This window comes from Drosophila takahashii, chromosome 3L (genome assembly GCF_030179915.1).
Source record: "Drosophila takahashii strain IR98-3 E-12201 chromosome 3L, DtakHiC1v2, whole genome shotgun sequence".
NCBI classification, from domain to species: domain Eukaryota; kingdom Metazoa; phylum Arthropoda; class Insecta; order Diptera; family Drosophilidae; genus Drosophila; species Drosophila takahashii.
The window spans coordinates 3,763,890-3,777,620 of NC_091680.1; the positions used below are offsets into that span (position 1 = coordinate 3,763,890).

At 43.0% G+C, this 13,731-nt stretch overlaps 2 protein-coding genes and 1 long non-coding RNA gene across 4 annotated transcripts; 1 reads left to right on the forward strand and 2 right to left on the reverse strand.

Moving 5' to 3' along the window:
* Positions 1-1,238: 1,238 nt before the first annotated feature.
* Positions 1,239-1,845, reverse strand: LOC108067179 (uncharacterized). The gene is made up of 3 exons (XR_011418428.1): positions 1,722-1,845; positions 1,481-1,655; positions 1,239-1,421 (listed from the first exon to the last, which is right to left on the reverse strand). It is a non-coding gene; the product is annotated as an uncharacterized lncRNA (long non-coding RNA).
* Positions 1,846-3,684: 1,839 nt separating this feature from the next.
* LOC108067202 (uncharacterized) lies at positions 3,685-5,658 on the reverse strand. The gene is made up of 3 exons (XM_070215452.1): positions 4,953-5,658; positions 4,234-4,433; positions 3,685-4,174 (listed from the first exon to the last, which is right to left on the reverse strand). Exons 1-3 carry the CDS (start codon positions 5,559-5,561, stop codon positions 3,736-3,738), a joined length of 1,248 nt encoding a protein of 415 aa, XP_070071553.1. The 5' UTR covers positions 5,562-5,658; the 3' UTR covers positions 3,685-3,735.
* Positions 5,659-6,181: 523 nt separating this feature from the next.
* Positions 6,182-12,556, forward strand: Atg2 (Autophagy-related 2). Of its 2 annotated transcripts, none has more exons than XM_017156194.3 (2): positions 6,182-6,334; positions 6,451-12,556. In XM_017156194.3, exon 2 carries the CDS (start codon positions 6,567-6,569, stop codon positions 12,270-12,272), a length of 5,706 nt encoding a protein of 1,901 aa, XP_017011683.2. In that variant the 5' UTR covers positions 6,182-6,334; positions 6,451-6,566; the 3' UTR covers positions 12,273-12,556. The 2 variants fall into 2 exon arrangements, with proteins under 2 accessions (XP_017011683.2, XP_017011684.2); XM_017156195.3 differs by having other exon boundaries at positions 6,184-6,327.
* The last annotated feature ends 1,175 nt before the right edge of the window (positions 12,557-13,731 follow it).

Here is a 13,731-nt window from a genome sequence, read left to right on the forward strand (position 1 = left end):
TAAAGAGCTTAAATTAGAAACGTAAATACTTTCTTCAGATCGCAACGACAAACCTTTAGTATCCGGAAGTCATCATCACTCAGACTGTCTATCTCATCGCACTGTTGGAACTTTTCTCTTATCACGAGTAGCTCGTTAAAATTGGGCAGTTGTGCTTTTTCTAGCTCATCATCAAATTTATAAGTATTAATTGCTTCGTTAAAATTTATATTTAACATTGATAAACTAATCTCGTTACAATTTACATTTGCCAATATGTTCTTTCGGGGGCAGCAGATCCTGAAACATGTCTTCAGTTCACAGACACAGGCTCTTAAGTGATTTTTCACAGGCTCTATGGATCCATTTTTTAACTCTCTGTAATTATAGTCCCCCGTTCGATTAGCGCTAATTTCGATGCCATTGTATAAATAAGTATCGTTGACTCTTGTTAGATCCGAAATGTCAACGGTATCGAAATAGCTACAGTTGGAAATATCAGCTGTTGCAATATTTAGAATTACAATTGCAACGAACAATTTAAAATGCAGAAACATGTTTAATGTACAAACTTTATGCTCGAAACACTTTCAGTAGACTAAGTTTTTTCCTTGAAAAAATCATTCTCAACCATTGGCATTCCCCAGGTTCTTTGATAACAAGTACATAAAATAAATCCTATGTACATATAACAATAATTTATCAAAAACTCTCTTGGCACCCAAGATTAACCAGATGATATCCCGCATACGCCAAAATTCGTGAATTATTCCCTTTGAAGCGCATAATCTTGAGATTAGAAAAATTATACAGTAAACTATGTTTATAGGCAACATTCAACAGTGTAAAGTATTAAGTAATGAGATCTTTTTAAACAAAATAAGCATCATTCTAAGTGTTACCTTTTTTCTATATATACATCTTGTTTCTACATAAGAAAGTGATCCTGAATAAGAATATATATTTTATTTGTATTTACTTTAGGTTAGCCCAATATGAATCTTAGTTTGTTTGGTGTTTGCAAATTCTTGAGGATCGAGGCGTTTTTAGTAAATGCAAGAAACGATTTATTGGAAATGTTTAATTATAATTTTGTTTATATTTCGAAAGGGTCTTTAAACAACTTTTATTTGAAAATTTAAGAAACAATTTGGCCTCGTTAGTCCTGGGAGCAACCTCCTACCGGCAAGCCCGGAATCTTTTGGAAAAGGAAACTGGTTATTCGAGCATCGTCTTAATCACAGAGGACTTACCGCTCCATAAGCAGTTTTAGGGTGCTGCGTTTTAGGATAAGCAGAACGAAAATAAAAACTCCAAAGTGGTTATCGAAAACTGAGGTAACCACAAAAACCGGGTCCAAAAAACTGTCTTTGACCAAAATAGTGAAATCCAGGATAAAAGCAGCGCCCATGATGACAGAAAGCCGCAAAAACATTAGGTAACTAAGATCGAAATTTGGAAAGTTTATTTCTTTGAACATTCCAAAGAATCTATTTCTTACGTCTCGTAGTCAAAACTCAAGCAGGTGATTGTATTTTCCCTATTTTGTTTAAATCTTTGCAGTTCCCTGCTGGTTTTTCTAATGTGAATAGTCGTCAGAATAAACATGATCATATTAAAAGTGGCGAGGATCAGATGTGGTCCCAAAATGTAAATCCATGCAGACAGACGCGAAACTGTAGAGGGCGGGATATATGTATGTATATACTGAAAGCGTATGTAAATATATCTTTAATGTAAACCTTTCACCGTGCATTCAGCATAGCCCACTAAGGGCATCCAGTTCCATTTACTTAGATCTTTCTCCCAAACTAGATTCATTACATAAATTATTCCTGTCAAAAGGGCAGATGTGCCCCACACAAAGGCACTGTACTTATGAAACTGATAGCGAGATACCTCACGACGCATAGACGTTAAAAGTTTCCATAAATAGAAGCTGATGGCAGAGAACCAGAGAATAGAAGCCCTCTCCACGAAGTATCTACTGTAACCTGAGAAAAATTAACGAATGTTTAATAAATATAATATTACCGTACAACATTGGATATCATAGCCCGGAATTTAATTTTAACGTCTAACCTGTTAATAAGCATAATGGGTTAAACCAATTCAATTCGAACTCTTCGGAATCCGTTAAGAGTCTGCATATGATCAAACTGATAATGCACTTGCCGAGAACATTTCGGAGTTTCTTAACGTAAAGATACACCAGTAATGTGAGGATACAGCCAATTAGGGAAGGCCACTCTGAAAGTTTTAAAAACGGTTAAAAAAACATAACAACGGAAGGTAATATTTATTAATTACAATGTGCAACATTTTTATGGTTTTGAAATGTAAATGTAGATTGCCTCTGGCTTAGCTTAACTCGCGGTTGGGTATTATAGCGATTTAAAAATTTCAATTAAGAACTGGCTGTATTTCAAATGGTATGTTTTATTTACATTTTTATTTTCACTGTATTAAATAAATTGAATACACCAAACTTGTAAATTGCTACAATATACCAACGCGAGCCAAGCCAGAAGAATCGTTTTGATGAATCAGAAGAATCAGGTTTTGAAAACAAAACTGCGTTTATATTTTCCGCTATGTTAGTAAACTTAAGCTTAAACTTACTTTCGATGTAATTCCGCTGAACTGAGGTATCGCAACAATGCTTATCAACCCATATTGTTTCGGGATAGTCCGGATCAAACTGTGGGTAGAGGCAGTACTTTCCTTTAAAAAAGCCATTGATGGGGTTAACGATTATTAAGGTTCCGTCCTGAGGAGTTTTCATTAGAAATGCAGAAAAATTTTGTAGACCGAAAGACAAACCGTAAGCATGATGTATTCGCCTTCTCTCAGGCGGAACATCCCATCGCACCTTGGGAACTGATCTCTTCGGATGAGCCAGTCGCCATTATAGGGAAAAGGTTTTTTCTTAATTAATTTATACATGTTTAAACTAAACTTCTCATTAAAGCCATCGTTGCAGTTTCCATTGTGCAACATATTTTTGCGGGGACAGCAGATCGGGACACAGGGAATCAGTTCACAAACACAGGCTCTTAGGTGATTTGTCACAGGCTCTTTGGATCCATCTACTAACTTCCTATAATTGTATTCCCCCGTTCGAGTTGCGCTAATTTCAATGCCATTATGTATATAAGTATCGTTAACTCTTTCCCAATCCGAAATATCAACGGTATCAGAATAATCACAGTTGGGAATATCAGCTGCTGAATTTCTAGCAATAGTAATTATTAAAATTAAAACAAAATTTTTTATATATAGAAACATTTTAAAAAAGATACTTTCAACATGAAGAAGAAAACTCGACTGAAAACCGAAAAGCAAACTTTTCTGCTTTTAAGGCTAGCCCCAAAAACAAGTTACGTTTAAATAAACAGCATTCGCAAGGGAAAAAAATTTAGATTTTAGACTAAATCCCTGTGCACTCATTCCCCATTAGACCCGATCCTTGCGATTGTAATAAAAAGCAATAACTAGCGACATGGGAATTAAATAATGTTATCAAAAAATAAAGTTCACCCAATGCGCACGCATTTTTAGTGCGTTCTTTAAGTTTTTGATTTATGCCAAACAAATTGATCCAGTGATTTCCACTGAAAAAAAATTCTTAATTCTTAAATAAATATTTATATACCCATTTAAAAGATCAAATACCCTACAGGCTTAAGATTAAAAAGCGCAAAATTGGCAAAATTATTCGAGTTTTATTACAAACAAATAGTTAACATGTTGTCCCTACATTTCCTCCTGTAGGTAACCGCACACCTCGTAGTCATCCGCCGTGGTGACCAAGTGGGCTTCCGTGAGCAGACCCTCCTTGTAGGTCTGCCTTTTGTCCACCACCCGCGACATTTCCTCCGGAGCAAGAGGTCCCCACTTGGCGTGCTTCTGGATGAAGTCGGCCGCCAGTCGGCGATCCACGACGGACATCGCCAGGCTGCGACTCCAGGCGAGCAGGGCCAGTGGACGCTCCGGACTCAGAGCCTGCGAGGGTGAGATCAAGTGACGGTACAGGCAACCGCCCACGAGGTCCTGCAGCTGCTTCACTTGGCCCGCAGAGGCGCAGGGATGGTAGAGCATCACGATGGCTCCCTCTGCCAGGTTGCGAAGATATCGCTGGGGAGGCAGATAGGTGTAGGTTCCATATTCAGCGGGCATCGGTCGATAGGGGCCACTAAAAATAAAAGGTTTAAGTTTATAAACTATCAGGAAATAAGGATATATATTCCCTACTTGGTGGCTGGCAGGTGGGAGTAACTGATGGGCTCGTTGAGGCACTTGGCTGGCGGCAAATAGGCGCTTGGCAGGAAGTGCTCCGTGAGAACGGCCTCCCTGGTCAGGTTCGGCTGGTACAGGCTGCGATTGCTGCTGATGCACAGGTAATTTAGGCTATCACGAATGTCCGTTGGATCGAAATCTACGGCTAGGTTGCTCTGGAAAAATTAAAAATTAAATTAGATATTTTTTAAGTGATATTCTTTGAATTTTGAAGAGAAGCGTAAACATGAGTTATTTGAGACTTTTATCATTAAAACTTTTCTACTTTCTTAAAAATTGCTCTCTTTTTATTACTCTTGGCAAAAAACTAAATTTTTCTTAAAACTAGTTTACAAATTTTTGAAAATCTTTTAAACATTTTAAAAGATACATATAGGTAATATATACATAAAATAATATATATAATTATAATACATAGTGTCGCAAGATTTTTATATAGGAAATTGTAAAGTTAAGTTAAAGTATGTAAATTTCAATAATTTTTTGTAATATTTCTTTTAAAAATAAGTAATATTTCTTTTAAAAATAAGGTCTGAATAAATAGTTAAAGCGTATTGTTGAAGCTATAAAATGCTGACCTATTTCTTTAAGGGGAATTTCCCTTACTTTTGAACATTATAATTTTGAATATTTTAGGGGAATACCCCTTATATCAAAATTGTTAATAAACTCACCTTGCCGTCATCGCAAATGCTTTGTTTAGTTTTGTGTGGCTCATTGGGATCCTGGGGAAACCACTTTCCCTGCCAATCCTCGTGTGGTATCTTATTATCCTTAGTGTCCTCCGGATTCTTCTCGACCAGCGGTTTCTTCCTTATCAAGTGGGTTTCTCCCGGTGCTTGGGGAAACCATTTGCCCTGCCAATTATCTTTCGTTGTGGAGTTGGTCGATAGATTCTGGTCCTTGGGTGACATCATCACGAGATGGGGTTCTCCTGGGGCCTGGGGAAACCACTTTCCGCCCCAATTATTCTTGGTAGTGGATTCCATTGGAGGAACCTCCTCCGTGGTTCCTTTTTCCTTGGATTCCTGGTGTTCTCCTGGTAGATGCGGAAACCACTTGCCCGTCCAGTCATCTTTTCCGGGTGGCGGATCTTTCGATGGCACCTGCACACGTTGCACTTCGTTGGAAATGTCCGGCGGGGAAATCCCCATCTTCACCAGCTTCTCATCATCCAGCTCAAAAGTTGGCTCCAACAGGTTAACATGCGATTTCTTGATGGATTTCGCCTCGTTGGTGGCGAAACCAAGGCACAAAAGTGTGAAATATTGCCAAATAAACATAATAATTGTTAATAATAAAGAAAACAAAAGAGAAAAACAAGCAAATCAAAAAAATAATTAAGAACTTTGCAAACAGCTGTGGAGTTGCGTTTTCCAATACTGGACAAAGTATGACCTTATTTTTAACAGGGTAGCAACAGGTGGTTTGCATTTTGAGGGCATTATATTGAGTTTATAAATGCTATTAATTTTTTGATTTTAAATTGTTAAATATTATGTTAAATTAATTCAAAGAATAGAGTACTTAAAAAAGGTAAGAAAAATTACTTTAATTCATTTTTTAATATCAACAGGTTGGTTTTTTTAAACAATAAGGGTATGGAAAATATGTTTTGTTCAATCTTTAAGTAAAGAATGATTTAAAATGGGGCAATACCTTTTTTTTAGACTTAAATAGAAATTGAAAAATATAATAAGTAGCTGTTGAGGTAGTGCATTTTTCAATACTTTTCAAAACCTGGATATATATTTTAAATAAATTCGTATTATAAACTTTTTAAATCATTCGAATCTTTAAATATTTTTAACTTAATTAATTTTTAATGTTATTTTTTAAGATTACAGTTTCCACACCTTCCCCGCACTGCCCTAAACACTTGGTATTTCGACGTACGGTCACACTACGCAGAGCAACCAAACGAGAAGAAGAAGAACAAGGGCCAACTTGATGGTCACCCAACTGCGCTTTATTAATTCATTATTTAGCTAAAATAATGCACATATACGCCCGCCCACAGCCGCCCTCCGCCGCCGCGAATCGAAAAATGTGAGTGGTAAGCAATATCCCCCGGGAGTCTTATCAATTTTAGCCCCCCAATTCTCAATTCTTTTCCGTTTCCTTGTTTCGTTTCTCTCGCTTTCGCCTTCGCCCTCGCCTTCGCCCACCCAGAAAACAATAACAAAGGTCTGTTGTTGTTTTTGCTGCTGCTGCTGCGCTGCGCTGGAACGAAAAATAGAAAATTTTAAAACGCACAAAGGAAAATCTTCGTAGGAAAAACCACCAAGATGTCGTGGTTTAATCCCTGGGATGGACTGAAGACGAAAATGTGTCGCTACCTGCTGCAGCGATATTTGGGCCAGTTTTTCGAGAATAATTTGAACCTGGAGCAGCTGAAAGTGGATCTCTATAATGGCAAGGCGGTGGTGGAGGATATATTCTTGAAAGTTAATGCCTTTAATGATCTCTTTGAGGATCAGGGTTGGGCCTTCGAGGTGGTTTCCGGTCACATAGGTCGTCTAACCGTCGTGGTGCCCTGGAATGCTTTGATGACAAATGATAGCAGCCTGGAGATTCACAATTTAACGATCACATTGCGACCAGTTACCCGCTTCCAGAGCGGCACCACCATGCTGGAGTCCATGTGGTCATCCGTCTCCAGTTCCATGCAAATGGCCGAGGAGTGCATGAAGCAGGTGGACGATGATGTGCCCTTTCTCAACCACAATAACGCCTTGATTGGCCTGGAAAAGTTTGCCGAAACCATTGACAATGTGCTTAATCGGATCAAGGCGAAGCTAACAAATACTACACTCAATATAGAGTATCTGCTGCCGAGATCGGACAGGAAACTGGTGCTCTCCTTGCAGGCCAGCCATGTGGAGTACAAGAACAAGACGGGCTACGAAATGATGTCTTCCATGTCGCAGGATCAGGAAAATGAAGCTGAAAGGGAGGATGTAGATCCCAGTGGAGCATTCAATGCTTTGCCCATGATAGCCAAGCATAATTTGGTAATCGAAGGACTTAGCCTGCACACCTCCGAGGTTCTGGATGTGCTGGATCATCGCTTTGGACCCACTCCCTACGAGCAGCTCTGCAAGATTGTGGAGCTCAAGGGGGCGCAGAATATACAGATCAACATCAAGCAAACGGAGAATATAGTGGGGCCAAAAGTCAATCTAGAACTGAGCCTCGATGACATCTACTTTATGATCACCCCACGGCAGATACACCTGCTCATCGAGCTCTCCAAGGGCTTCAATAGCGGCGGAGGAGGACAGCAGGAGCGACCCAAGAAAAGCAGGAGCTTAAAATCAGCGGCAGGCAGCGAATATCAGCAGCAGGCTACCAGAATGACGGGTATCCTCGGCCAAAATGCAACGGATTGGTGCACTGGGTTGTCGGAACCCGAGCCCTCGGAATATTCCGTCTACGGAGGAGCCCCAAGAAGCGTTTACCCGCGCAGTCGCAAGATGAGTGAGTCCAGCAACAGCATGCTCACTTCCTGCACGAATACCCTCCAGCAGGAGCTGGGCTACACGGAGAAATCCGGCGAGATACTCAAGTTCAAGGTTCAGATATCCAAGATCTACGGTGTAGCTTTGCATCAAGACATTCTAATTCAAAATACAGCGAATATCGACAGCTGCAGCACTGTCTTTGATCAGGCTAGCTATCTACGCTACGCGGAAACTGCCAGTGGCTTCTTTTTGGCCACCCTGCTCGATAATCACATGCCTTTGCCTCAGCAGCAGTATCTCCTGCTGCGGGCGGCTCCTATAATCGTCGGTGGAAGCCAACAGCGCTACTTCCAGGAGCTCACCTCGCGGACTACGCTTTCTGCCACGGCGGTGGATCTTTGCGAGGTGCTGGGCAGCTCCATGGAGCACCTGCTGCAGTTCGATCGGCAGCGCAACTGCCCGGATGGCTATCACATTCGGCCGGAGATCGTCATCACGCAGAGCTCCTCGTTTATGTTCAAGCAGAATCACAATCGTTGCAGTAACAAAATTGAATGCAGTTTGGATGAGTGCACGGCGGAATTGGATATCTCTATATACGATCGATTGGGAGCTCTCTTTGGCTGCTCACCTTTTTCCAGGGACTCTGCGAATGCAGCCTCCTATCCCGAAGATCCCAGCCAAACGGAGTTTAGTGTAAAGTGCGAGAATCTGAGGTTGCATCTGCGATTTCCCGTGGTGGATGGCAGGGCAGCCAATGATCCGCAGAAGATTCCCTGGTGGCAGAAGAATGTGCGAAGAGATTTCTTGGCCTTGGAGTTTCGCTGCCTAGCGATCACCTGCCGTTCGCAAATCAGCATTGTTTCGGATGAACTGGATGCGTTCTACTGTGATGCCGATAAGCAGACGGCTGTGCATCTGCTGAAGTGCCAGCAGAAACAGAAGAAGATACAAATTGATATAATGCAGCTAAAGGAAACGACTAGTGATTGCAGTCAGAAGAAACCCCTGAGAAAATCCCCCTTTAGCTCAAAATGTACCTTTGGCTACACTTCGCATGTCGAGGGACTCGATGGGGGAGTAGACAAGACGGATTCCCTGCTGCCTGGAGAAACGGAGGAAATCAATGAGTTCTGCGATAGTTGCACGCAGTCATCCAAACTAAAAGTCTTTGTTTTTATACCCCAGGTAAAAGTTGTGCTGGAATCGAAGAGCATGTACGAATTGATTTACAACCGGCTGAATGGAGATCTCTTCATGTGGGAGCCACGTTCGCCGCATTATGACCGGAATCCTGAAGAGGAATCGGGAGATCAGAAACACCTGGATACGGAGCCTCAATTGGAGGACTTCCGGAGGAACCTGCTGCTCAGCACGAGTGCCATGGAGAGCAGCATTTACTTTTCCATGGCGGAGAATCCAGTTTCTGCCGCACCAACATCGCCACCCCTTCGCAATGAAGCCTTCTCCTTCGAGCTTTTCGTAGAGCAGGGAAATCTGATACTCTTCTCCCATTTACTGGATTCCGAGACCAATCTGCGCTCCACGGAATGCGGCAAGTTCCAGGTGAACCTAAAGGAGCTGCGCTTGTTTACAGTCAATGGTTTGGATAACGATGCGAATCGCAGTTTCTTCTGCATTCAACTGGGCGAAATTGAGGCCCTGCATTGCGGGAATACCATGCAGGATTTGGAGCTGGCCTGGAGTGATGCGAAAGATGAGCAGCTGCTGCCCACCATCTACAATTTCCCAGTTGATCAACAGGAAAAACAGGAGAGAAAAAGAGCAGAGGTTCTCTCTTTGGTGGCGGAGATAAAGAAGCAACCGGAGCAGCGCATCAAGAGGATGAAAATGTCCTTTGGAATCAGCGGGGCCATCCTGCAGCACCACTCCTGCCACTCGGAACACACGTGGCTGAATCAACTGATGGACTTTATGGACGTTGCCGACTTTCCCATCGAGGAGTATGAACCTTTTGCTTTGGTTTCTGAATTGCAACTGCATGTGTGGAATGCGGGGATTGATTATCGCCCGAAATTCTTCCCCCAGCGCGCTTTTCTTGATTTGGGCTACTGCACTTTGAGCAGCAATATCATCTCCTCCATGAGTGGCTGCACTTTGCGCCTCCTCGCCGAGGATTGTGTGCTTCACCTCGGCTTAATTAGCGATTCAAGCGATGCTTTGATACCTGTTTTAAATCTGGGACTGCTGAATATATCCTTTAGGCTGAATGGGGAAGGCAGTGGACAGCCGCGCGTGGATCTGCGCTCCTCTATACACGACATGCACCTGAAAACCTGCTACGATTCCGCTGCTGCTTTGGCTCAACTGATAGCCTATATAGCCAACGATCGGGACTTAAGTCCGCCCGAGGAGCCTGTCTTAAATGAGGAAACCAAGCAGGCAGAACCCAAAACCAACGAGGAGCAGGAAATAAACGATCAAACGCAGAATCATGTGAGCAAACTGATGGCCGAGGCGGTGATGGATGTTAAAAGTTCGCCACCCAAGGCTGTTAAAACTCCGGGAAGCCGAGAGGAAGGCATCGAGATCTTTTACTTTCCAGATGAACCCAAGGAGAAGAGGAAAGCCACGCCTGTCAAGCTACAAAGTAAATCTTTGATGGTTGAAAGCCCTTCGGTAATTGGTGATATCCTAGACTTTGAATCGAATGTGATACTGCAGTCTTACTATCAACAAAGTCAAATTGAACCGCAAACCTCACTTAACTCCCAGGTGCAGCAGGAACTGGGTTCATTAGGAGGAGTTGCCATGGAGGAGCGCGACTTTGACATTATCCGCGACGAGGAGATTTCGCGCATGGACAAGTTTGGCATCAAGCAGATCTACATCTCCGACGATCCCCTGCAGATTGTCGACAATCACTTTGAGCTGCCGCACGAGAAGGTGGATCTGCTGAGGCCCCCAGCTAATTTTCCCCTCGCCGAGAGCAGTTACACCCTCTGCGAGATGACCTTTACTTGGCATCTCTACGGGGGCAGAGATTTCCCTGAGGAACCTTTGAAGAAATCGGGATCTTCCGCCGCCTCCAGCGGTTTTGGCATGTCGGATACGTACAAATATGGAGTGTCGCAGCCGCAGGAGCAAAAGAAAAGCCTGGCCAAGCAGCCCAGGGGTTCCAAACGTAACCTAGAGGTTCTGGTTGAGATGCAGCTCTCCAAGATTCGTTTCTCCTACGAAATTTACCCGCTGACCTCCATGTACTCCTCGCGCCAGGTGCTCCTCGTCGCGGAGATCGAAATCAGGGATCGCCTGCGCTCCTCGGACATTAATAAGTTTTTGTACCACCCAACGGGCAGTAGTTTCTCCCACAAACCGGATGAGAACATGGTGATTGTGAAGGCTTTGAATGTGCGGCCCAATCCGCAGAAGAGCTCAGCGGAGGAGTGCTCTTTGAGGGTCTCCATACTGCCCATAAAGCTGAATATCGATCAGGATACGTTGCTTTTCCTAGAGGACTTCTTTTCGGGCATGTTCAGAAATTCCAGCAGTGCTACTAGTGGTAGCAAACCGGAGGGCAGTGGCTCCTCCTCCGCTGAAATGCCTGTGATGTCGGTTAACAAACTTCCAGAGGAGGAGGAGGATCATCTAGCCGATTCAGAGGTCAAGGAGATGGTGGAGCGCAATCTTAACGTGCTAATCGAGGAAATCGAACTGGAGGAGGATCCGGTTACAGCGCCGCCCGTCTTCTTCCGCGAGGTCATCTTCAGTCCGGCGCTGCCCATTTGCTTCGACTATCATGGCCGGCGGATTGAGCTCTCGCGTGGACCAGTAACTGGCTTAATTATGGGCCTGGCTCAGCTTCAAGGATCGGGAATAAATCTAAGAGAAATTGTCAATCGTCGCGGCATCCTTGGATGGAGCAAGCTCTGCGAGTTTCTGGCCAAGGAGTGGCTGAAGGACATCAAGCGGAATCAGTTGCCCAATATCCTGAGCGGCATTGGACCCACGAATGCAGTGCTGCAACTTTTCCAGGGCGTCTACGATTTGTTCCGCCTGCCCATTGAGCAGTACAACAAGGATGGAAGGATAATCCGCGGATTCCAGCTGGGAGCACAGAGTTTTACGGCACGAACGGCACTGGCTGCGCTGGAGATTACGTCCAGGATCATTCACCTGCTGCAGTTTACGGCGGAGACCACTTTCGATATGCTGTCCGCTGGTCCGTCGATGAAGAAGCGAAAGGGTGGAAGGCAGGGAAAGCAGAGGAGACGACGACAGGGGCGTCCCAAGGATCTGCGCGAGGGCGTGGCCAACGCCTATACGATTGTAAGGGAAGGGATCAACGAATCGGCCAACACACTCATCGAAGCGGCCATCACGGAGCACGACCAGAAGGGCTACAGTGGAGCAGTGGGCGCGGTGGTGCGTCAGATACCCCAACTGGTCGTCTGTCCCGCTGTGCTGGCCACCCAGGCAACCACGAATATCCTCGGCGGCGCCAAGAGCTCGCTGGTGCCGGAGGCAAAGCTGGAGGCGCGCGACAAGTGGAAGCAGGAGATCCACTAGAGGATAACCAATATCGATTAGGTTTACGGTAGCTTTAGTTCACGGGGCTTACGAGCGCGTAACATAATGTTTTCTATTGTTCTTTTTGCTAATAACAAAACAATGTACATAAGTAAGGAGCACTGGAGGCACAAGGAGACGAGACAGAGACGAGGGATTCGGAATTCGGAACTCGGAATCCCGAACGGTGATTCCGCATTGGGTGTGATTCAACTTATCCTTTTTAGCCATATTTTACAAGTACATCAAAGTTATATTTTTTATTATTTTACCTGAATAAAAGTGTATATAAAAGAAAGATCGTCTCTTTTTTATATTATATATTTATATATAATATATATATTTTTTTAATATAATCTTTAATCTAAATCACGTAGAGTATCTAAAGTTTTGTTTCCATGTCGCTAAGTATCAGAAATTAAAAAAAAATGCTTCGAATTACTTCCAACATTATTATTATAATCGCATGGATCGCGTCTAAAGGAAAATTGGTGTACAGGGATTTACTTAACATTAAGAGGATTGCCATTAGAGCCCTTAATGAATTTTAATTTCGAACAATTTAAAACCACAGGGACTTAGACAACGTTATTATACTCGCAAAATTCCAAGTTTATTTTCCCATGCGAGTGCTAAAAAGTAACAAGTTTTTTGGGCTAAGCTTTAAAAGCAGCAATCTTGTTTTTTCGAAATCAGTCGAGCTAACATCTCCGTGTTGAAAGTTTTTGTTTTAAAATGTCTCTGTATATTAAGTATTTCATTTTAATATTAATAATTGTGAAGAATTCAACATCTGATATTCCAAACTGTGACTATTTCGATACCGTTGATATTTCGGATGCGAAAAGAATCGACGACACTTATCTATATAATGGCATCGCAATTAGCGCAAATCGAACGGCGGAGTATAGTCATAGGGAGTTTTTAGGCGGAAGAATTAAGCCGGTGGAAACCCATTTAAGAGCCTGTGTTTGTGAACTCAAGACCTGTGTCCGAATCTGCTGTTCCCGCAAAAATATGTTAGCAACCGGAAAATGTATCGATGGCCTTAATGAGGAGATTAGTTTTAGAATGTTAAACATAACTGTATATGAAGCAGGTAATTTGTATCCAAATCTTGAGGAGGTAAGAAAGGCGCCACTGTCCAATTTTACCGAGTTGTTCGTGCTAAGAGAACAGTTCCAACAGTGCGATGAGATGATCAGCCTAAGGGAAGATGAGTACCGGATACTAAAGGTTTTCTATGCGATCTGAATACACAGAATATACATTTCTAATATGAGCTCTTTAGGACGGATACCCAATTATATACAGCATTGGCGAAATCTGGCCCAGAGAATATTACTGTTTCTACCCACAGTTTAATGCGGACTTTTCAAATCCCATTTGGGCGCTCAGACACGTTTGCACGGAAAAAGTGGTGCCAGCGCAAACCGAGAGTAATAAAATGCAGTAATGA